This window comes from Podarcis tiliguerta (genome assembly GCF_965153285.1).
Source record: "Podarcis tiliguerta genome assembly, chromosome: 5".
Classification (NCBI taxonomy): Eukaryota; Metazoa; Chordata; class Lepidosauria; order Squamata; family Lacertidae; genus Podarcis; species Podarcis tiliguerta.
In genome coordinates, this window is record NC_139538.1 from 3,490,659 (window position 1) to 3,513,837 (window position 23,179).

The following is a 23,179-nucleotide window of genomic DNA, read 5'->3' on the forward strand; positions in this document are numbered from 1 at the left end:
CCTGGAGGTGGGAGTGGGCGGGGGGCGAGTTGCCCCAAGTGCGCGTCTCGCTGGGGCCGGAGGATGCGGGGATGCAGGTACGGCTGGACCACTCCGGCCTGGCGCCGCCGCCTCCTCCTCCGGGGGCTCGCCCTTCGCCTGTCCCGCCGGTCTGCGCAGTCATCGCCGCCTGTTACATAACCCGGGCAGTGACTTAATGAATGGGGGAGGTTTGCCACCCCCACCCCCCTCCTCCTGGGCACAAACTCGCGTTAACCCCTTCCTTCCAGCTCTCCCCGGGCCGCCTCGGTGCGCCCTGGGCGCAGAAGAGAGGCGCAGAGAGACCCCTTGAGCCAAGCCCTCTCCTTCCTCTCCCTGGCCCTCGACACCCCCACTTTTCGTCATCGGACCCCCCTCCCTTGCCCGCTCGCCCTGCGGCCCCCCACTTTCCCCTTTCCTTTGTTTTGCAGAGCCGAGGCTCCTTTAAGGGAGGCGGCGGAGGCGGAGCGAAGCGCGAAGGGAACAAGGCGACCCACGCTCCGGGCGACTTTGGCCAGCCGAGCCGGGCCGGGTGGCGCAGAGGCCGCGGCCGGGCGGGGAGGGCGACGCTCGGGCGCGCCCGGAAAGTGAGGAAGGGGCTGCTGGCAAAGGCGATCGAGGGGGAAAAGTTAATTTTAAAAAAATTTAGGGGTACTTTTTTGGGGGGGTAGGAAAGAGGCTGGTTTTTTTGCGGGGGGGTCTCTTAGAAGGGGATCTTGGAGGAGGAAGGAGGGCGCTTTGCAGGCGTCAAGGTGGACTAGTGGAGAGGAGGGCCGGACGGAGCGCCCGGGGGGCCGGTCGGGGAAAGGAAGAGGAGGAGGTTGGGGAGACTTGGGGGCGCAGGTGACAGAGCAGAGTTTGTGGGGCTGGAGAAGAAGGGGTCAAGTGTCTCCCAAGGTGACCATTCGGTGGGGTGAGCCGGCTCCCCCTTGAGCCATCCGGCGGCCGGAGGTGCGGGCCAGGCGAGGGCTTTGCTGCCAGCAGGAGGCGCTGGGACTGGGGCAGGGGGTCCAGGAGGCGTGGGGCTTGGCGGTGGGGGTCCAGGAGGAGGCTTTGGGGGCGGGGGTGCAGGAAGAAGTGCTGCGTTGCGGGGTTGAGGAGCAGAGTCAGGCCAGGGGGAGAGGAGAGCCCCTTGGGGGGTGGGCAGGGGGAGGCCCTTGGCTGGGGGGCCTTGGGGCTGAGCAGGAGGAGGGCGAGGAGTGGCTGCAGAGTGGGGTGGGGGAGAGGCGGGTGAGGACCCCCCAGGAGCCACCGGGGCAGGTCCAGTGGGCAGGCGAGAGGCGGCTGGCAAGGGGCGCTGGAGTGCAGGAGGGGTCAGCTGGCCAGCGGCCGGAGCGCTGTGGGGTGGAAGAGGAGCACCCGCCTTTGGGGGAGGTCTGGGAGGAGAAGGGGGAGCAGGAGGAGCTGCTTGGGGGTCCGTGTGGAGCAGGCTTGCTGGAGGAGCAAGGTCTGGGCCAGGCAGGCCAGGAGGAGGAAGGCCCGAGCCTGGGGGGCCGCCAGGAGCAGGAGGGGCGGGCCGGCTTGGGCCAGGAGGTGGGCCTGTGGGGCCAGCACCAGCCCCATGGCGAGAGGGATGTGAGCCCGGCGCCAGGCCTTGAGCCCGAGGGACAGGAGGTTCGGCAGGCGGTGCAGCACTCGGCCTCTCAGGAAGGGGGCTTGGGCCTGGGGGTGCAGGAGGTGGGGGGGCTGAGGCGGGGGGTGCAGGAGCAGCGGCAGGAGCTGGGCGGCTTGGGCTGGGGGCTGCAGGAAGGGCAAGGGAACATGGGCAGGCGGCAGCCCCTGCAGGGCTAGGAAGGGGCTGCGAAGGAAAGGACCCCCTTCCCCAGAAGATCCAGGCCAGCGGACCCTGAAAGCTCAATCAAACTGAGGGCCTCTCGGCTTTCCCTGCCAGAAGGACCGTGGATCTGCTGCAAAGGGGGCAGAATCCGTTCCCCTTGTGGCAGAGGCTGCTGAGAGGTCCTGCCTGAACAGGGCTCCATGACCCTTGCCATCGCCTTTCTCTCATCCGCAAGCCTCTTTGCGCAGCTTTCCCCGCCATTCCTGGCCTGCTGCGCATCCTTTCCGCTCCAAGCCCTGGAAGTTTTAACACTGTGTATTGCAAGCCGTTCTGTGTGCGTTTCCTCCTACTTCTGCATGGACTGAACCTACTGCAGGACCGTCTTCCCTGCGGAAACAGAAATCCCTGCAAATTCCTAGAAGTTGCATGAAGTCTTAAGCCCTTGCGGTGCGTCACAAGCGCCTTGTTCTCCCCTCTGCTTGTCTCTGGATTGCTCCATCAGCAGCCTCTTTCTCAGCCAGAGATCTTGGCTCTGCAAACTCCCAGCGGTGTGCCATGCAAAAGAGAGCCTGACAGTCGTGCAGGGGGGCCTCCGGCCGTCAACCTCATCCCTGATGTTCAGCATCTCTGTGTGGTCCTGTGGATTGCCGCAGCTGCTCCTGATGTCCTCCTCGCGTGGAGTTCTGCGCAGTGTGCGAGTTGCCAGCCTGGCCATCTAACAGCCGCCTGTGTCTCTGCCTGTGTCTCTGGAAAGCCACAACAATGTTATCTCGCTGTTTGCTGGGTTAACAGCAGCAGCTCTACCTGAGCAGCCGCCTTGGCAGCGTGCGGCCACGAGAGAGCGCATTGTCCCTGCCAGTGTGCAGCAGCCAAAGCAACCGAGAGAGGTTGTCTGCGTGTGTCAACAACACTCGCTCGGGCCTCCTGGCGTGTAAGATCAGCAGCGGCGGCGGCAGCTGGCCAGCTCTGTGCAAAACAGCCCAGCCAGAGTGTGCACACTGCAATTTCTGGAATTCGTTCCTCTCTCTGCTGGAGAGCAGATGTGGGGTCCCCATGGCAGGACAAGGAGATAAAGGGAAGGAAGAGGCTTTGGTGGGTAAGTGAAATGCCGGTGGGGAGATTCGGGGTGGGAGGTGGGGAGCCTGAATGATCCACCCCCTGTTGTGTAGAGTTCCTTGTCTTGTCTGTTCAGGCAACAGGCAATCGCTCACTATACTCTGATCTGAAGGTTGCGTCGGTCAGATCTGACTGACTGAAGCCATATCTGGAGCCTGTTGAGGAAGGAAGTGGGTTCTTGTGGGGTGCTTTTAAATGATATTTTATGAAATGTTGGCTCCACGGTTCGCAACACGAGCGCAAAAACTGCAGACCTTGTAAACCACTTGTAACAGGAGCGTTTGGAAAGCTCTCCGAATTTCTGTGGATTATAGTAGTATGGAAGAACATCTTATGCTAACAAGTAATCTGCAAGGGGGGGTGAACAGGCCCTGTATCTCCTCCTAACCCCCCCCCCCCCTTACAAACCGCTTCTCTTCTCTCATAAACAGTTCTGTCTTGGAACAGATAACTGTACTGCTTTGTAGGGGCAGATTTGTGGTGTCCACAGAGGGTGTTGCATGGGTAGCAGAAAGCGGACTGGGGGGAAGTCATAGTCAGAAACATCTGAGGTGGGCACCAGGTTGGGGAAGGGGCGCAAGGGTGGGCTTCTTCTGAGCAGGCTGGTAGATGAAGACGCTTGTTTCAGACCTGTCAAGAGCTGCTCAAACCGGCCCCGGCCTCTGCAGAATTTGGCTTTTGGCATGAGCTTCTGTTTGAAACTGGAATGAGAAAAAAAGTTGTTGGTCCTCGTTATACACAATTTAACATTGGCAACATGTGGCTGCTTTGCTAAGAGAATTTGGCTGTCTCTGGTACAGGTTTCCTTTTCTTAATGGATTTTAGATTTGGGATGCGCCAGTCCCAAGTACCCTGCCTGTGTGGCATAAAATGCTGTGATTGCCCCGTTGCATTGGACTGGATAACCATTTGGGTGTCTTCCAAATCTGCAATTCTACCATTCTGTGAAATGCTCGCATATTTTCCCCTGAACAGCGTGTGGCTATACACCGGTAGCTCCTTGCTCTGTAGCGAAGGAGGATTCCTGGGTACTGATCGCTCCGGAGCACTCAAGCAAGCGAGCCAAGCCACAGGACCAAACTAGGCATGATTGCTCTCCACCTGCAATTTCTCTGTTCTCCTCCCCAGCAGGGCAGTTTGCCTCCTTCCCCCCAGGCTCCCTTTCCAGTATGAAAACCAGAGACGTCTCTCCCTACTTCACGCGTGAACAGGGATGGCGTTTGAATAAGCGATGGTGGGCTGCCTTGTCCTGTGTTTGACTGGGCAAATTGGATCGAGAGGCCCGTTTCAACTCTTGCAATTTGGAGGCGATCTCAAGATTTCATAGAATTGTAGAGTTGGAAGGGAGCCCGAGGGTCATCTAGTCCAACCCCCTGAAATGCAGGAATCTCAACTAAAGCACCCCAGTCTTTGCTCTCTTTTATTTTTTCGAGTGGGAGAGAGAGTTGCCTGAACTGTATTTGCACAAACCCCCTGTCAACTGGCAATCGATAAAGGGCAGTAGGCCTCTTGTTCCTGCGGATTTTGGACTTTGGCATAAGCTTCAGGTTGAAATTAAAAAGGGAGAAAAGTCAAGTGGTTAGTCCCCATTGTTTTGTGCAATTAAAATAACAACAAGAGCAGGTGGCTGCTTCGCTAAGAGTCGAGAATTTTGTTGTCCCTGGTACAGATTTTATTTTGGTTTTCTTTAAGAGTCTTAGATTTGGGGTGTCCCAGTCCCAGTCACCCCGCTCTTGTGACTTCCAGTGTAGCCTGTCAGAGTCCTGCCTGTGGGGAGGTCAGTTCCGTGATGGCTCTTGCAGTGAGCGAAGGTGGGAGCTGGCGTGAGCTCTTCAGAGCTGCTATGCCCTTGTAAATGGCTTGGCAGTCACGCTGCCTTCCTGAGAGTTCAGTTGCGGGATGGATTAAATTCCTGCATTTAGCTCCCAGGTTGACCCAGCTGCCCGGCCTCTTGAGCTGCCTTGTGCCCTTGGCGGAAAGTGCAAAGGGAGGATTAGGACCTGTGGCTTGGGGGATAGATTCAGAGAACTCCAGATTTGGGAGGGACCATGAGGGACATCTAGACCAACCCCCTGTAATGCAGGAATCACAGCCGAAGAATCCCTGTTAGACTGCCACCCAACCCCTTTCGCTCTCCAGGCTTCAGGGATAGCTGCCTGAAGCCTGTGGAGCGCGGAGGGAGCGCTCCCTCTGCGCTTTGGAGGCTTCGCGTTGCTATCGCTAAAGCCAAGGAGCCTGCATTCGCTCCATAGGACGTGCACACATTTCCCCTTCATTTCTGGAGGGGAAAACGTGAGTCCTATAGAGCGGAAAATACGGTAATCCATTTCGTTACATGTGGCCCAATTCTGCAATCTATTAAGGTCATCCTATTTTCTCAGGTAATAATTAGCCAACCCTCCCAGTTTGGTGTCATCTGCAAATAGGACGGGTTTCCCCTGAATTCCTCCAGTTATATAACAATGTTGAACAACACCCTGCCGCACCCCACTTGTCACTTTCTCCCCAGGACGATGAAGACCCCTTGCTGAGCACGCTTTTGGATGGTCAGCCAGCTACAAATCCTCCTAACAGAAACATTGTCTAGCCTGAATTTTACCAGCCTCCCCGCAAGAATATCATGGGGGGGGGGGCTTTGTCACATGGCTTGGTTTCCAGAAAGGTTTGCTGGTTTGTGCTGGAATCCCACCCGTGAAATAGTGAGTGTGGGAATGTTCAGGGATGCAGGAGAGGATATATTGTAGCCTTTCCAACTTGTGTAAACAAGTTCACAATTTAGCAGAGTAACATTCCCCTTTTTAAACTCGCAGCGGATGCGTTTGCTCAGGCTCGCTAAAGCCTCTATAATAACTGTTCTGGTATTTTCCCCTTATTCCCTCATAAAAGATAGGACAGGACACAGTCTTCTATAAAAGTATTAAAAGGTTTACTCACACATCATTCTGTTCACAATTGGATCCCAGAAGGCAGACTTAGCTTAGAAAAGTAACATATACCTATAAACTATCTCATAAGAAGACAGTCCCTTTGTCCTCTCTTGGCTGGAGGCCAAGAGAGCATCTTTGGCTAAGCAGATGTTGCTTCTTCGATGCATGTAGTCAAAGGAGAGAGATGGCTGCCCTGCCCTGTGCTTTTGTTGTTACCTGCACAGGTGAGGCCACACCCACCTCTAGTCACATGCAGAGGAAGTCTGTCCCAGCCCAGAAGGAAACAGGAAGTTGACCTGCTGGCTGGACAAACATTCCTCCCCATGTGTAAACATGTTCACTCTAGGAATGTTGTCCTTGACTGCTCTTGTGTTTCACATCCCACAGTGAGAAGCCTGGAAGCGCCTCTCTTTCCTCGGAGGTTTTTAAGCAGAGCTCGGATGGCCACCTGCCATGAGCTGAGATTCCTTGCATTGCAGGGGGGGGGGTTGGGCTGGATGACCTTGGGGGTCCCTTCACAGCCTACAACTCTATGATTCTAAGCTTGCTTTTCTTTCCCCCACAGCAATGTGCTTTGGCCTACGCACAAGCCCACATCCCACCCAACGTGGCGCCACTGGAACATGTTGTGTGGAGAGGGGGACACATGGTTCCTGTTGATCAGAGCCCTTCTGTTCTCCTGGGTCTCCAGATGTTGTGCAGATGGTGCCCCAAAGCATTTCCTCTCCATTCTCTTTTCTTTTCCTCCCTTTGTTTCCCCTTCTGGGCCACATCCAGGCTGGTGGTCGGAGGCGGCTGTGCCTGAGAAAGTGCTGAGTGACTTTGCTGAGTCTCCCTAATCTGACCCAGGAGAGGCAGATTGCTGGCAGGGGAGCTTCTCATTTCGGGGGTCCAGAAATGGCACAAATTGGGAGGGGTTTATTGGGTGCCGTTCTGCCAATGAAAAGTGCAATGCAGGAGGAGCTGTCAGGACAGAGGATCACAACTACCGTATTTTTTGCTCTATAGGACGCACCGGACCATAGGAGGGGGAGAACGGGGGGGGGGATTCTCCCCCTCTCTGCTCAGCGCCCCTTCAGCGAAGCGGCAGGAGAAACGGAGCCCCTTCCATTTCTCCTCCCACTTCACTGAAGGGGCGCTGCACAGAGAGGGAAAACTGTACAGCGCCTCTCCAGCGAAGCGAAGCCTGGAGAGCAAGAGGGATCGTTGTGCACCGACCCCTCTCACTCTCCAGGCTTCAGGCAGCTATCCGCAAGCCTTCGGAGCGCGGCGGGAACTCCTGCTGCGCTCCTAAGGCTTGTGGATAGCTGCCTGAAGCCCCTGGAGCACAGCGGGAGTTCGTGCTGTGCTCTGGGGGCTTCAGGCAGCTTCATCGAAAGCAACGCGAAGCCTCCGGAGCGCGGGGGGAGCGCTCCCTCTGCGCTTCGGAGGCTTCGTGTTGCTATCACTGAAGCCAAGGAGCCTGCATTCGCTCCATAGGACGCACACACATTTCCCCTTCATTTTTGGAGGGAAAAAAGTGTGTCTTATACGGTAAGCTCTGCAAAACCAGAACTTGCCTGTTGGCATTCAATAAAAGATTGTGGGGTGGATTATGATCTGTGCAAAACCGTGCCATTTGCTGCCCTCGGCATAATTCCCGAAGGCCTTGCAAGAATGTAAGAAGTGCCTTGTGGATCAGGCCACTGGCCCACCAAATAGGGCTAGGAATGACAACAACAACAACAACAACAACAACAACAACAATAATAATAATAATGTGGAATTTGTACCCTGCCCTTCCTGCCCAAGGAGGCCAGGGCAGCAAGAATGGAAGGACTCTGTTCCAACGGCGCTAGAGAGCCCTGTTCGCTGGAGGAGACCAACCAGATGTTTCCCTCCAGATGTGCAGGGGCATCAGCCATGCTGGCCAATGGTGAAGGGGGATGGGAGCTGCAGCTGAACAACATCTTTGGGTGGCACCAGGTTGGGAAGGCTGGTGCAGATGATCTTGGGACAAGTGTTTGAGTTGCGCTCTGCTTTGTGACTCCTAACACATTATCTTGAAATTAATGTTATTATTTATTCAATTTATATACTGCCCTTTATCCAAACATCCCAGGGCATTGTACAACATTACGAACATACAGTGGTACCTCGGGTTACATACGCTTCAGGTTACAGACTCCGCTAACCCAGAAATAGTACCTCGGGTTAAGAATTTTGCTTCAGGATGAGAACAGAAATCGTGCTCTGGAGGTGCGGCAGCAGCAGGAGACCCCATTAGCTAAAGTGGTGCTTCAGGTTAAGAACAGTTTCAGGTTAAGAACGGACCTCCGGAACGAATTAAATACTTAACCCGAGGTACCACTGTATTACAGAGCATCAATAATAAAAATGTAATAAAAAGCATAGTAGCGGACAGAATAATAAAAAAATCATTATAGCAACCCCCCCCCCCCCAGCTTTAACAGCCATAGGCCTGGGTAAAGAGGAATGTTTTTGCCTGGCGCCTAAAGTCATGTAATGATGGCACCAGGCGAGCTTCTCTGGGGAGAGCATTCCACAGTCAGGGAGCCACCGCAGAGAAGGCCCCGTTCTCTGAAACTCTCTGGGATGGGGGTCATTGAGAAGGGCCCCAGATAGCAAGCGCAGGGTCTGAGTCGATTTGTATGGGGAGGGGCAGTTCTTAAGGTATAGTATTGAGATCCTGAGGTGTGTTGCATTTTATTCCCTATGATGCTGTGAGCCACTCATTGTTCAGCTGCGGAAAGGGGCACAACAAAGAATTCTTGATGGCACTCTTCTGGAGAGCCTGAGTTAGCCTTGCCCAACCTGGTGCCCTCCCCATGGTCCTGCGCCATGGGTGCTGTCCTCCCTGACCCATTGGCTGGGTTGCCTACTGGGTTTGGCAGCCCCAACATCTAGAGGGCAACCCCCTGGCCTGGGAAGGCTGAGCCCCCGCTGGAAAGCTGGCATCGGAGCCTTATCTTCTGCGGAGCCCATTCTGTCCAGGCTTTGGGCAGGGCCCCCGCCTGGCCCGGATGCCTCGAAAAGAAACAATCAGCGAGGGAGTAAAAGGCCCTGACGATAACGGCATATGGTTGTTCTGTTCTGTTCCGCTAATCGCTCTCTCCCACTCTCTGCTGATAACCAACGTTGCAGGAGGCAGCGATGAGGGCTTAGGGTCACCCGTGGGGATCTGGTGCATTGGCTGCGCTGGGGGAAGGGGATTTGGGGAAGGGTCATGTCTCGCTGGCAGAAGGTCCCAGGTTCAGATCAGGGTTAGAAATCAGGCAGGTGCGTTTTGCGACTGGCACAGGTCCAGTTGTGGCCGCATGGAAATCTCTGGATGCTGGGCTGGCGACTGGGGAAAGCAAAAAGAGAACGATCTGGAATATTTCCCCTGAAGGATTGTTTTATTTGATGTTTTAATGGGAGCCAAACTGCTTAGAATTTGTTCCCTTCAAATATAAAACGGTATAGAAATGAGATTGATAATAATAATAATAATAATAATAATAATAATAATAATAATAATCTCCATTGACAAAAAAGGTGCCTGGACATTCCATTGGGGCAACCGTAACCTAGGTTTAAGGTGCTTTTTGGCAATTGGATTATATATGTGAGTTTCTAACGCTGGGTTCATTCCCTGGTAGAGCTGGGAGAGACATTTGTTTGAAATCGCAGACAGCTGCTGCCAGTCAGTGTAGGCAGTACTAAGCTAGATGGGCCAATGATCTGATTTGGCATTAGGCAGCTTCCTATGTTCCTATGAGTTAGCATTCACTCACTTTCCTCCTGCCCTCAGAAACCCAGCAGAAGCCTTTCTTATTTAATCCCACCTTGTTCCTCCAAGGAATTCAAGACGGCCTGCAAGGTTCTCCTCCAGCCTGTTTTATTCTCACAACAACCTGTAAGGTAGGCCAGACTGAGAAGCAGTGACTGGTTGCCCAGTGAGCTTCATGGCTGAGTGGGGATTTGAACCCTGATCTTCCAGGTTCTAGTCTGACACTCTAACCACTGGGCATCACACTGGCTCTTGATTTGCAGATAGGAAGAGGGCTACCACACCTGCTGAATTTCTGCCTGCAATGCTGAACTTACAATGAAGAACTTAAGAAGAGCCTGCTGGATCAGGCCAGTGGCGGAGTAGACGCCCATTTAAAATGCGTTTGGGTGGGGGGAATTATTGGGTTGCTCTTGTTTTTATTTTAATTTTTGTATTTTATGTTTTTATATTGTGATTTTATCTTGTGAACCGCCCTGAGACCTGTGGGTATAGGGTGGTATACTACTACTAGTACTACTACTACTACAGTGGAACCTCGGGTTAAGAACTTAATTCGTTCTGGAGGTCCGTTCTTAACCCGAAACTGTTCTTAACCTGAGGTACCACTTTAGCTAATGGGGCCTCCCGCTGCCGCCGCACAATTTCTGTTCTCATCCTAAAGCAAAGTTCTTAACCTGAGGTACTATTTCTGGGTTAGCGGAGTCTGTAACCTGAAGCATCTGTAACCTGAGGTACCACTGTAATAGAAAACTCACAAGCAGGACCCAAGCACAAGAGCAACTCTCCCCGAAACTCTGGCGAGAGGATATACGATTTACTGCCTCATATACAATTAAAGAAAATTTTGTAAAGATGTCCTATAGGTGGTACTTAATGCCAGTTAAGTTGGCAAAGATATATAAACTGAAATCCAACCTCTGTTGGAGATGTGGAGAAATAGGAACAACAATACATATGTGGTGGAGGTGTGAGGAAATTAAGAAATTTTGGATAGTAGTACATGAAGAACTAAAGAAGATGTTGAAAATATCAATAACAAAGAAACATATCTCCTTGGATTGATAGATGAAGAGATACCATGGGGGAGAGGCAAAGAATTTTTCTATGTGCAAGTACAGCTGCTAGAATAGTGATTGCTGCTAGGTGGAAGTCACAAACTATACCCACAAAGGAGGAATGGATTTGTAAACTTAGTGAATATTTAATTTTGGCAAAATCAGTCGAATCAAAAATTTAAAAAGGAGTGGAAATGTGTTGATGAATATAGGGCAAAATATTGCTCAAAAAAAGATACGCTAATATGCCTAGATTAAAATGTGAAGTACTGGATGGAAGAAAAACGAGTAAGGAAAGATAATAAGAATATATAGATGATTTGAGAAGATGGTAGAATGCAAAGATTATTGTAAATTGTATAATGTGGAGGAAATCGATTGAGGGCGGAGGGAAGTGGGAGGAGGGAGAAAAGAATAATATGATGGATTGAGGAAATATAAATATAAATGTATAGTTGGATGGGGGGAAATTGTGTTGGCTTTGGTACATCTGTATTGTAATGTAATATCTGAAAACCAATAAAGAAGAAGAAGAAGAAGAAAAAGAAAAAGAAGAAGAAATAATAAATCACAAGAGCAACTTTCCCCTCCTGTGGTTTCCAGAAACCAGCATTCAGAAGCATTGATGCCTCAAACTGTGGACCAGAACAGAGCCACCATGACTAGCAGCCTTTGATAGCCCTCTCCTCCTCCTCCTCTGTGAATTTGTCTTATCCTCTTTTAAAGCCGTCTAGGTTGGTGGCCTCCTGTGGCAGGGAGTTCCATAGTTTAACTGTGTTCTGCATGAAGAAGTCCTTCCGTTCACCCGTCCCGAATCTTCCAGCATCCAGCCTCATGAGATGTCCCGGAGTTGTAGAGTTAGGGGAAAGGGAGAAAAAGTTTTCTGTATCTGGGGTTGGCGAAGGCAGAGCGAGGGAGAAGAGCTGGAGGCAGCTGGGCGCACTCTTCCAACCTTGGATCAAATCTATGCTTCCAGGTGCCATAAGGAAGCTGCAGAGATAGCGCAGGATAGTGCGCACCCCGGAAATTATCTCTTTCAGCTTCTGTCTTCTGGAAGAACTAAAGGTAAAGGGACCCCTGACCATTAGGTCCAGTCGTGGCCGACTCTGGGGTTGCGGCGCTCATCTCACTTTATTGGTCGAGGGAGCCGGCGTACAGCTTCCGGGTCATGCGGCCAGCATGACTAAGCCGCTTCTGGCAAACCAGAGCAGCACACGGAAATGCCATTTAGCTTCCCGCTGGAGTGGTACCTATTTATCTACTTGCACTTTGACGTGCTTTCGAACTGCCAGGTTGGCAGGAGCAGGGATCGAGCAATGGGAGCTCACCCCATTGCGGGGATTCAAACCGCCGACCTTCTGATCGGCAAGTCCTAGGCTCTGTGGTTTAACCCACAGCGCCACCCGCGTCCCACACGGTTATAAAGACTACGACTAGCCGCCTGAGAAACAGTTTCTATCCAAATGTGATTTAGGTTTTAAACGCAGTATACGGAGTCTCTATGTATTTAAAAATGGAGTATCAGAGTTTTTAGGGGGCTAACCAGGTGGGGATAGCTGGGATAGCAGGCTTGTTGGTTTTTGAACGTCTTGTGTAGATTTTTCAATTTCGTTGTTCTGTATGGGACAATGACAATAAAGAGTATCGTATCATATCGTATCGTATCGCCCTGGGAATAGCTATTTTTGCTGGGTGTTGTTCGCAGTGGAGTGTTTTTCTGTGCTCAGCCCTCCCGAAATGTTCCCAAGCAGAGCTACTGGCCGAAGGGGATGGAAGGGGATGGAGCGATAGGGCGTGGGAAATCTGCCCTCCTACAGGTCTGGGCTGCCCTACTCACGAGAAATCACACAGCAGCATCCCCCATTAGCAACAATAACTCTGTTGTTCTTCGCAGGCCAAGGAAGCGCTGGCTTTTCCCTTTAGCTGTAGCCAAGTGCAGGGGGGGGGCGGATCCTGACCTTGCCTGAGTGTTGGCTGGGGAAGACAGTCACTAGGCTGCGGCTGGGCATCTGTGTGACTAGGATCAGCCCACCCAAATGATTGAGCAGCTCCCCCACGAGGAAATGCTTGCAGCATTTGGGACCTTGCAATGCAGTGAAATGGTTTTCAGCCAGCAAATGGGTATGACGTGGCCCTTGCAGCAATGCAAGTTCCACAGACCAGAGTGGCTGAGCGGGCACATATCCTAGAATCTCAGAATTGTAGTGTTGGAGGAGTCCCCGACGGTCATCTAGCCCAACCCCCTGCAATGCAGGAATCTCAACATGCAGGTTCCCCGCCCAATTTGAAACCACACCAGACCCTGCTTAGCTTTAGTTGCAGGAATCACAACTAAAGAATCCCTGACAGATGGCCGTTTGTCATGGAAGGGGAAAACAGGGGCCAACTTATGTGTGTAGAAAATAGAAACCAAGACTGGCGGAGAATTATTGGGGAAGGAGAAAACTGAGGACTCGAAGCTTTAAAGTGTCACAGAGCACGGCAGAGAGTCAGGCCTCCGATTCTCTAATTTTATTAAATACGAAACCCCATATTTTGCTGAAGCCTGTTCTTGTTCTGTCTCAAACACTTGCAGCTCCAGGCAGGAAATCTCTTGTGACTGACGCCTGTCTTCTCCATCTTCTTGCAGTTTGGGTGTGACTCACCTCCATGGACCACTCTGTGATACCTGGGATCCTGGGATCCTCTGCCTGAGGGAGACCCTAACCGTCTGAAGCAGCTGGGTGCTTAGATGGCCCCCTCTCAGTAGATCTCCTGCTCCAGGTCGATCCTTTCTTGAGGGAGAAGAAGCAAGTCATAAGGGAAGGTGGAGAACCAAAGGACTGACTCTTCTCTTCCAGAACCTCCTGGAGAGAAAGGAAACACTGGGATTGGGAGACAGAAGATGACCCAAATAACACAGCCTCAGGTAGGTAGACAATCATAGGCGAGTTTACTCAGAAGTAAGCCTTGCTGAGCTTCATGGGCTTCTAAGTAACTGCACATAGGATTGCAAGCTTAGGCTATCTAGCCTAGGACTGATCAGCGTTGACTTTCCAGGTTGTGCAATAAAGACCAGCTGCGTTTAAGAAAAGTCCAGACATGGTTACAGTGGTGCCCCACAAGACGAATGCCTCGCAAGACGGAAAACCCGCAAGACGAAAGGGTTTTCCGTCTGCAGAGGCGCTTCGCAAGACAAATTTCCCTATGGGCTTGCTTCGCAAGATGAAAAATGACGGAAAAAATTGAATTTTTTTCCCACTCCAAAACCCCTTTTCCTGAAGCGCTAAGCTGCTAAAAGCATTTTAGCAGCAAAACCGCTAATCTCCCAACCCTTAAAAAGCCATTTTTAGCCCTTAAAATGTCAATAGCACTAATAGCGCTACTCCGTCAATGGGCTTGCTTCGCAAGACGAAAAAACCGCAAGACGAAAAGACCCGTGGAACGGATTCTTTTCGTCTTGCGAGGCACCACTGTATAGTGGAAACTCATCTTCAGGACCTGATATCTTTTAATTTATTTTTTAAAAGCAGGTTCAGGTGATTGAGTGCCTGTTTGTTTAGCAGGGAGAAGGATTCTAGGCTAAATCTTTCCCTGGTGTGTTAGCTTTCTTTGGGGAGGGATTCCGCCGCACACACCACTTGCTCTGAAGTTGCACAGCTCAGACACAGGATTTCCGCCTCGCTGAGAACCAGGAGCTTATTCCCTCCCTCCTGAGGTTTTAGCACGTCCTCTGAGTTAAGACCATCGAACCTGGAACTGCTGAGTAGCGTCTAGGTTTTTCTTAATAGAAAAATTCTTTCAATGGCTTTTTTGTGGATGGGATCGGATGATGCGGAGTTAAGACCTCTAAGGTTTTATTTATTTATAAGTACACAGGCCTGGGGATGCGGGTGGCGCTGTGGTCTAAACCACAGAGCCTAGGGCTTGCTGATTGGAAGGTCGGCGGTTCAAATCCCTGTGACGGGGTGAGCTCCCGTTGCTCTGTCCCTGCTCCTGCCAACCTAGCAGTTTGAAAGCACGTCAAAGTGCAAGTAGATAAATAGGTACCGCTCCAGCGGGAAGGTAAACGGCGTTTCCGTGCGCTGCTCTGGTTCGCCAGAAGCGGCTTAGTCATGCTGGCCACATGACCTGGAAGCTGTATGCTGGCTCCCTCGGCCAATAAAGTGAGATGAGCGGCGCAACCCTAGAGTTGTCCACAACTAGACCTAATGGTCAGGGGTGCCTTTACCTTTAAGTACATAGGCTCCTGCATATGTTTCTGAGCATGGCTTCTAACCGGGTGGTGAATTGCGCAAGTGGTTTTCTGAGTGTGCAAGCTGTTTTCAGGAAACCTGTCATTGCAGCTGGCAGAAAACGAAAGTTTCAGCAGGCTTGTGTGTGGCTTGCTCAAGACTCATTTGATCTGTGCCCAGCAGGGGTGGCATTTGAAACCTGGCCTCCCCAACTCGTTGCTCCATCTCTTGAGAACTTAGGAATCATAGAACTGTAGAGTTGGAAGGGACCCCAGGGGTCATCTAGACCAACCAACCCCAAAATGAAGGAGGTGCCTTATCTGGTACTCAGCGGCTCAGCATTGCCTACATAAAGGGGAGAGACCTATTTTTGGTTTCAGATGCTAATCAGGATCAGCATTATGGGCAGAATGCGACAGCTGGGCAGGACCCATATGGCAGTGACACATGATGATGTCACATAATTGACAGGTGAATTGCCCCACCCACCTGTCCAAAATCCCTTGCACATTGCGCTGCTCAAGGGACATTGTTTCCCATCATTTCCCAAAGCACCAAGCATGGAGCCAGCAAACTGTTTCTTTCTCCCCACCCTATGGGGAGGTGAGGACAAAGAAAGGGGCACTTTATGGGCATCGCTGCTGTGTGCAAGTGGGACCCCTCGAAAAAGCAGGTTTCATCTCCCCATGTTATGAACATCAGCAGAGAGAGAATAATTCCTATAAAACCCAAGATGCACGGCTTGAAAAGTCACTCTTTCTCCCTGCAGCACGCACAGAGGATGGGGAGGGACAGGCTTACAGAGGGTGGGAGAAAAACCCTTTAGCTGGATCAGGCCAATGGCCTTATTACTCCAGCATCCTGTTTTCTCAGTGGCCAACCAGATGCCCTAGAGGGAAGCCCCCAAGCAGGATTTGAGGACAAAATTGCTGCTACAGTTTCCAGCAACTAGTATTCAAAACAGTTTCCAAGGGGACGTCTTGCACTCGCTGCTCACTCCAGTTTGCCACTCGTAAAGGTAAAGGGACCCCTGACCATTAGGTTCAGTCGTGGCCGACTCTGGGGTTGTGGTGCTCATCTCGCTTTATTGGCCGAGGGAGCCGGCGTACAGCTTCCAGGTCATGTCGCCAGCATGACGAAGCCGCTTCTGGTGAACCAGAGCAGTGCGCGGAAATGCTGTTTACCTTCCTGACAGAGTGGTACCTATTTATCTACTTGCACTTTTGATGTGCTTTCGAACTGCTAGGTTGGCAGGAGCAGGGACCGGGTAACGGGAGCTCACCCCGTCGCAGGGATTCGAACCGCTGACCTTCTGATCAGCAAGCCCTAGGCTCTGTGGTTTAACCCACAGCGCCACCCACGCCCCTACCCGCTTGCCACTAGAGGGCACTATAGAAATACACATGTTCTTCTTCTTCTTTGGTTATCCCTCATAGCCGAGTAAGATTGTCTTCCATAAACACGGTTTTAACAATGAGTCCATAAGTGACTGTGGAGGCCAGTTCTGGATCCACACGTCCTTCCACAGTGGGGACATTGGTTCCCAGGCGGGAGTTGATCACGGTGTGGATTTGCCAAGCATGCCTTCCTCTTAGCGCATTTCTCCCTTTCGTCCTGAGTTCGAGAGTCTTCAAAGCCCATGACACCTTCGGTAAAAGCTGTTCTCCAACTGCAGCACTCGCAGGCCAGTGCTTCTCAATTGTCAATGTTTATACTACATTTCTTTAGACTTGCTTTGAGAGTGTCTTTGAACTACTATTGTTGACCACTAGCATTACGCTTTCCATTTTTAAGTTCGGAATAGAGTAGTTGCTTTGGAAGACGATCATCAGGCATCCACACAACACGACCAACAAAGTTGATGTTGAAGAATCATTGCTTCAACGCTGGTGATCTTTGCTTCTTCCAGTACACTGATATTAGTTCGCCTGTCTTCCCATGTGATGTGTAAAAATTTTCGGAGACACCATTGCTGGAATCTTTCGAGGAGTTGGAGATGGCATTTATAAGTGGTCCATGTTTCACAAGCATACAGTAAGGTTGGAAGTACAATAGCTTTGTAAATAAGCATTTTGGTTTCCCTGTGAATGCCCCGTCCTCAAACACTCTGCACTTCAGTCGGGAGAAAGCCGCACTCGCAGAGCTCAGGCGATGCTGGATTTCAGCATCAATATTGGCCCTTGTGGAAAAATAACTGCCCAGGTAGGAGAAGTGATTGACATTTTCCAATGTTACACCATTGAGTTGGATTTGTGGCGCTGCAGAGGGGTTATTTTGTACTTGTTGGTGCAGCACTTTGGTTTTTTGGCTGTTGAGTGATAGGCCAAGCTTTTCGTAAGCTTCTGCGAAGATATTTAGGATGGTTTGGAGGTCATCCTCTGAGCGTGCGCACACTATGTTGCCATCAGCATACTGAAGGTCTATGGTGGAAGATACAGTAACCTTCCTCTTTGCTTTCGGCCTATTCATATTAAAGAGCTTTCCATCTGTTTGATAAATGATTTCTACCCTTTCGACAAAGTGTAGGATCATGGCAATGAAGATAATAATTAGAGTTGTTGCGATAACACAACCCTGTTTAACATCTGATCCCACTGTGAATGGTTCGCTTTGAGAGCCATTGTTATCTGTGATTGTTGCTGTCATATTATTGTGGAGGAGCAGAAGGATCTTCGCAAATTTTTCTGGGCAGCCAATTTTCAGGAGGACAGGCCACAGGGCATTATGATTTACAGTGTTGAAGGCCTTAGCTAGGTCAATAAACACCATATACAGGGGTTGGTTTTGCTCTCTGCATTTTTCTTGAAGCTGTTGAGCAGTGAAAAGCATATCCACTGACCCCACGGGAGGTCTAAAACCATTTTGGGATTCAGAAAGGGTGTCCTCAGATATAGTTAGGAGATGGTTTTCTAAGATCCTTGCATCTTAGCAAACCTTGCATCCTAGTCATCCTAAGACTAGGCATTTATATGGTGCTTTAAAGTGCTCAAACTGTCTTGCAGGAGGTAAAAAGGTAAAGGTACCCCTGCCCGCACGGGCCAGTTGTGTCCGACTCTAGGGTTGTGCGCTCATCTCACTTAAGAGGCCGGGAGCCAGCGCTGTCCGGAGACACTTCCGGGTCACGTGGCCAGCGTGACGAAGCTGCTCTGGCGAGCCAGCACCAGCGTAGCACACGGAAACGCCGTTTACCTTCCCGCTAGTAAGCGGTCCCTATTTATCTACTTGCACTTTGACGTGCTTTCGAACTGCTAGGTGGGCAGGAGCTGGGACCGAAAGACAGGAGCTCACCCCGTCGCGGGGATTCGAACCGCCGACCCTACGATCGGCAAGTCCTAGGCACTGAGGTTTTACCCACAGCGCCACCCGCAGCAGGTAGAGTGTCCACAAAAAGTGCCATATAAATGCTGGATGTTAGGATGGGTTTTTTAAAATTCACTTTTAAGTGACGGCTTAGATCAGCATTGGGCTGTTTAAATCTTGTGCAAGGACCATAGCTCAATGGCAGAGCTTCAGCTTTGCTTGCAGAAGGGTTCAATCCCTGGCATCTCCAGGTAAGACTGGGAGAGTCCTGCCTGAAACCTGAAAGAGGCGCTGCCAGTCAGAGTGGACAATACTGACCTAGGTGTGCCAATGGTGTGATGCCATAGAAGGCAGCTTCCTTCCTATCAGCATTTGCTGCTGTAATAAATGAAAATCTGCCGTTGTCCTTTATGGGGGACACAAGAGCCCTTATAGAGTCCTTTGTAGGTTCTCCATCGGTCAGAGGAAAGAACAGAGGCCAACCAGAAAATATTGAGAAGCAAAGCAGCTAGTAAGCCTGGTCTTTATTGATCTGTTGCAACAGGGTCCTCACTCACCACACGCAGGAGGGAAGAGGAACCCAGAACAAAGGTGTGTCTGCCCTTATATAGACATTTTAAATTGCCTGCCCTGGAGTCCAAGACCACCTCCCAGAAACATCATACCTACATCACAGAAAGGGCGGTCTACAACAGAAATCTGAGTGTGTTGTTTACCTCCTGTCTGGCAGGTTACCTCTTAATGCTCACTTGATTGGAAACCCTGGGGAGCCTGGCCAGTCTTTTGTAGTGACAAATACTTAGTTCCTGAGCCAGGTCACAGGCTCACCCTATTCATACACAGACATACCCTTAAGACAGGATTTGTGAAGGAAAAGGCAATGGGGAGGCTTTTCCATTTTCCTTGACCTTGCAGAGAAATCATTTGATCAGTTTGGGAGTCAAAATGGTTTCAGGGCTGTTTTCCTGTGCTGCTTCAGACATGTGGTTTATATATTTATGTACGTGTTTGCTTGGTACATTTATGAACATTGATTATATATATCAGACCTTCAATTTTTTATTTCACTGCCAAGATATGAACCTGCCTTATACAAACAGTGAATCTTAACTGCATTTATGCCAGTGATGGGGAACCTGGTACCCTCAGGTGAAGCTCAGCTACTCCTCGCCTCATCCCTGGCCAATGGCCATGCCGGCTGCGGATGATGGGAGTTGGAGTCCAACAGTGGAGTCTGCTCTAGCCAGTGGAGTCTCCCTCTAGCCAAACTCTCTATCCCCTGGCCGCCTGTGTTGTCGGTTTTCTGGGGAAAGTTGACCTGGAATGTTTTCTGGGAGAACTTCCTATGCAAATTAGACCCATTTTTTTGGATGCATTGAGTAAAGGAGGCCGAAAGCTACGAAACGGCCAAGCTTGCGTAATACCTGTTTGCAGCTGGCACCCGTCCACCGCAATTAACGGATGAACTTACGAAACGGGAAATTTTCCACGGGAAAACAAAGCTCTGGAAAATTTCCTGCCCCACTTCTCAGCTGGCAGAAACTCTCCAGTAGGGTTTCAGCCCTGCTGGCTGAGAGGCTTTGGACGTTAGATGCTGGGAAGATCTTCTGCGCTCAAAGCTGTCCTTCTGAGCACCCACAGGTGACCTGCTTATTCAGCATTCATCTTGATTTGCACACAACAAACGGATGCGGAGGTGAAACTATGCCTGATCTTTCTTGAGCGTTTGTTCTGATCCAAGCGCTGATCCTGATTTGCTTGTGCAGCGTTTACATGGGATCAGAGAACTGTAGAATTGGAAAGGGACCCCCAGAGTCATCTAGTCTGACCCCCTGCCATGCAGGAATCACAGCTACGGAATCCCTGGTGGCCAAACAACTTCTGCTTGTAATCCTCTCAGGAAGTTCTGAAGCTGAACAGTTCTGACTGTCAGAAAGTGCTTCCTGGTGTTTCCGGCTCACACTTGAATCCCCCTTGAAAATACGGTCTGGGAGGCACGCTCTGCTCCTCTTACTCTCTCGTACAAACACACAAACGCACACCCACTTCAACCATTAAGCTACTGAGCCTCACCTTAAGGCAAGCAACAGGGCGATGCTGCTAGGCATTTCCTGGTTAGTAGCAGCGGTTGTTGTTTTTATTACGGTTCGGATGAGTGGCCTTCGATTTATGCCAGCTGCCTTCGGAAAAATAAGGGGGGCTGGATATCTTAAAAACGAGGAGGGGCTCTTCCCCACCCTCATGGCAGCTTGAAAATGGGAAGAGGGTACCCACGATGTGATAAAGGGGAGGAGAAGTCGAGCTGCAATCTGAGAGCATGGCTCGGGGTTGCCCAACTCGAGGCAGAAAAGGCTGCTGCTGTTTATCTGCCCAAATCCTCCCTCACTGCAGGGTTGGGGTGGCAGCGGCAGCGGAAGACGTTGGATTTGGCATAAGGGAGGGATTTGCAGTGGTGAGGGTAAATATAAGAGCCTAAGAACATTAGGAAAGACCCCATGGGTCAGACCAAAGTCCCGCTATGCAGCCACTAGTGCCCCGTAACTATTGGGATGGGGTTTGTGTGGAAAGAGGTCTCTCCATTGTGAGGTCATTACAGTAATACCTCGGGCTACAGGTGCTTCCGGTTGCGGTTTTTTGGGTTACAGACCACCGAAACCCAGAAGTACTGGAACGGGTTACTTCTGGGTTTCGGCAGTCGCGCATGCACAGAATAATAATAATAATAATAATAATAATAATAATAATAATAATAATAATAAATTTTATTTATACCACGCCCTCCCCAGTCGAAGCTGGGCTCAGGGCGGCTAACAACAATCAAAATAATCCAACATTCTAAAAACCTTTCATTATAAAAATTAATTAAAATCAAATTGATGGCAACCATTAAGCAAAATTCTGTGCAGATTGCCAGAGGAGGGGGTCAGGCTGCGCCCTGACCAAAGGCCTGGTAGAACAGCTCTGTCTTGCAGGCCCTGCGGAAAGATGTCAAGTCCCGCAGGCCCTAGTCTCTTGTGACAGAGTGTTCCACCAGATTGGGGCCACAGCTGAAAAAGCCCTGGCTCTGGTTGAGGCCAGCTAACCTCTCTGAGGCCTGGGACCTTCAAGATGTTTTTATTTGCAGACCGTAGGTTTCTCTGTGGGACATACCAGGAGAGGCGGTCCCGTAGGTACGAGGGTCCTAGGCCATATAGTGCTTTAAAGGTTAAAACCAGCACCTTAAACGTGATCCTGTACTCCACCGGGAGCCAGTGCAGCTGGTATAGCACCGGGTGAATGTGATCTCGCAGCGAAGACCCCGTAAGGAGTCTTGCCGCGGCATTCTGCAGCCGCTGGAGTTTCTGGGTCAGTCTCAAGGGCAGCCCCCTAAATTGCACTTTGCACGTGTGCAGAAGCCCCCAGTCGCGACCTGCATGTGCGCAGACGCACCGCTACAGGTTGCAGACGCTGCAGGTTGCGAACCTGCATCCCGCATGGATCCCGTTCACAACCCGAGCGTCCACTGTACTTTCTTCAGTAGGGCCACTGAATATTATTATTATTATTATTATTATTATTATTATTATTATTATTATTATATCTATTTATAGATATAAATAGATATATCTATGTGCCTTTTCCCCACAGGCTGCTCACACAGACTAAAACACTCTTTAAAGACAAAAAGGTAATAAAATAATTAGTAATAATAATAATAATAATAATAATAATAATAATAATAATTTTATAATTTATATCCCACCCATCTGTCCGGGTTGCCCAGCTAAAAAGTAATTAAACTACAATAGAATTGAAATGATATTTTTTAAAAAAACCCACACCACTTTTGGAATATAGATAACAAAAGCAGCACAGCACTTCCTCATCTGGCAATAGTTCATCTCTCGTCCGTGACCCCTCCAAAGAATTTGAGGATCAGGTGAAGTCCTGGCGCAGGGTGGGCTTTGGGTGCCAGCAGCTGGCATTCCTGATGACAGGAGGGTCTTCCTGTTGGATAATCTTCCTCGTGGCTGAACCTGAGGGATGGGAGATGCACCGGATTCACCTTGGAGCTCCTGCCAGACTCTCCGGAATTTACGGGAGCCTGGAGGCTGTGTGTTGCGCCGCGATTCCCTTTTCTTCTTCAACTTCTGAGGCTGTCAGCGTGACTTTCCAAGGAAGCCAAGCACCCGGACCGGTGAGTCTCCCTGGTGAATAGGAGGCTGTCACTGAAACTCTGACGCCACTGCTAATGAGTGAATGGTCACCTTCCTCTCTGCATGCCAGGATGGGTGAAGTCATGGTCATGTGACTGGCTGGCCAATTGGGAGAGAGGCAGCCTGGCTGGGAGAGAGGGAGGCAGAGAGAGAGAGAGACAGAGCAAAACTCCTGGCCAGATGTTGGCGATGGGCAACCAGCCACCTGAGCCTTAAGGCATCCCTCCGGAAGAGATGCAGGAGGTGAGTACCAACTCCAGGAGCCGCCCCTGATGCCCCCGCTCCCGGCCCTGGGGGGTGTGGGAGGCTGGCAGCGGTGCCCGGGAGTTGCTGGAAGTGCGATTTCAAAGCAGCTGGGGCAGGGAACTTTTGTTTTCCAAGCTCTCCGGTGGGCCCCAGGCTGCTTGCGATGAGGTGGAAACCCCTAAGGCATCTAAATGCAGAAGCTGAGACTTCGCTGCCAGGGCCCAGAAGGCTGCAAAGCCAAATGCCCCCCTTCAGGGAGGGCAGGACTGAGAACAGTCCCCTGGGGCTTTCAAAAGCCGCATTTTGTTCCTTAGTGGCAACTGGGCTGTCTTTTTCCAGGTCAATAAGATCTATATTGCACGTGTGTATTTGTTCATTAGCGCAGCGAGCAAAAGGGAGGCGTTAAAGCGACGTTTCCTTTGTTTTTGCTAATCACTTGTAATAACTAGGTGGTTTTAGTGACTGGCTGCATGCTTCCAGGGTCTGGAGCGGGCTTGTCTAAAGTGCAGTTTGACGCTTCAAAAAATCTCATGTGTGTGTGTGTTTGTGTAACAG

At 50.7% G+C, this 23,179-nt stretch overlaps 1 protein-coding gene across 4 annotated transcripts in view; it reads left to right on the forward strand.

Moving 5' to 3' along the window:
- Positions 1 to 1,949: 1,949 nt before the first annotated feature.
- TNK2 (tyrosine kinase non receptor 2) overlaps positions 1,950 to 23,179 on the forward strand; it is a 108,633-nt gene continuing 87,403 nt past the window's right edge. For 2 of the 4 annotated variants that reach the window (XM_083441964.1, XM_083441967.1), the window contains exons 1-2: positions 1,950 to 2,891; positions 13,298 to 13,576. In XM_083441964.1, the coding sequence (XP_083298090.1) occupies positions 13,553 to 13,576 (24 nt within the window). In that variant the 5' untranslated portion in view covers positions 1,950 to 2,891; positions 13,298 to 13,552. Of the gene's footprint in view, positions 2,892 to 13,297; positions 13,577 to 22,481; positions 22,622 to 23,179 lie in introns of those variants that run through there. The other 2 variants (XM_083441966.1, XM_083441968.1) reach the window with 1 other exon arrangement.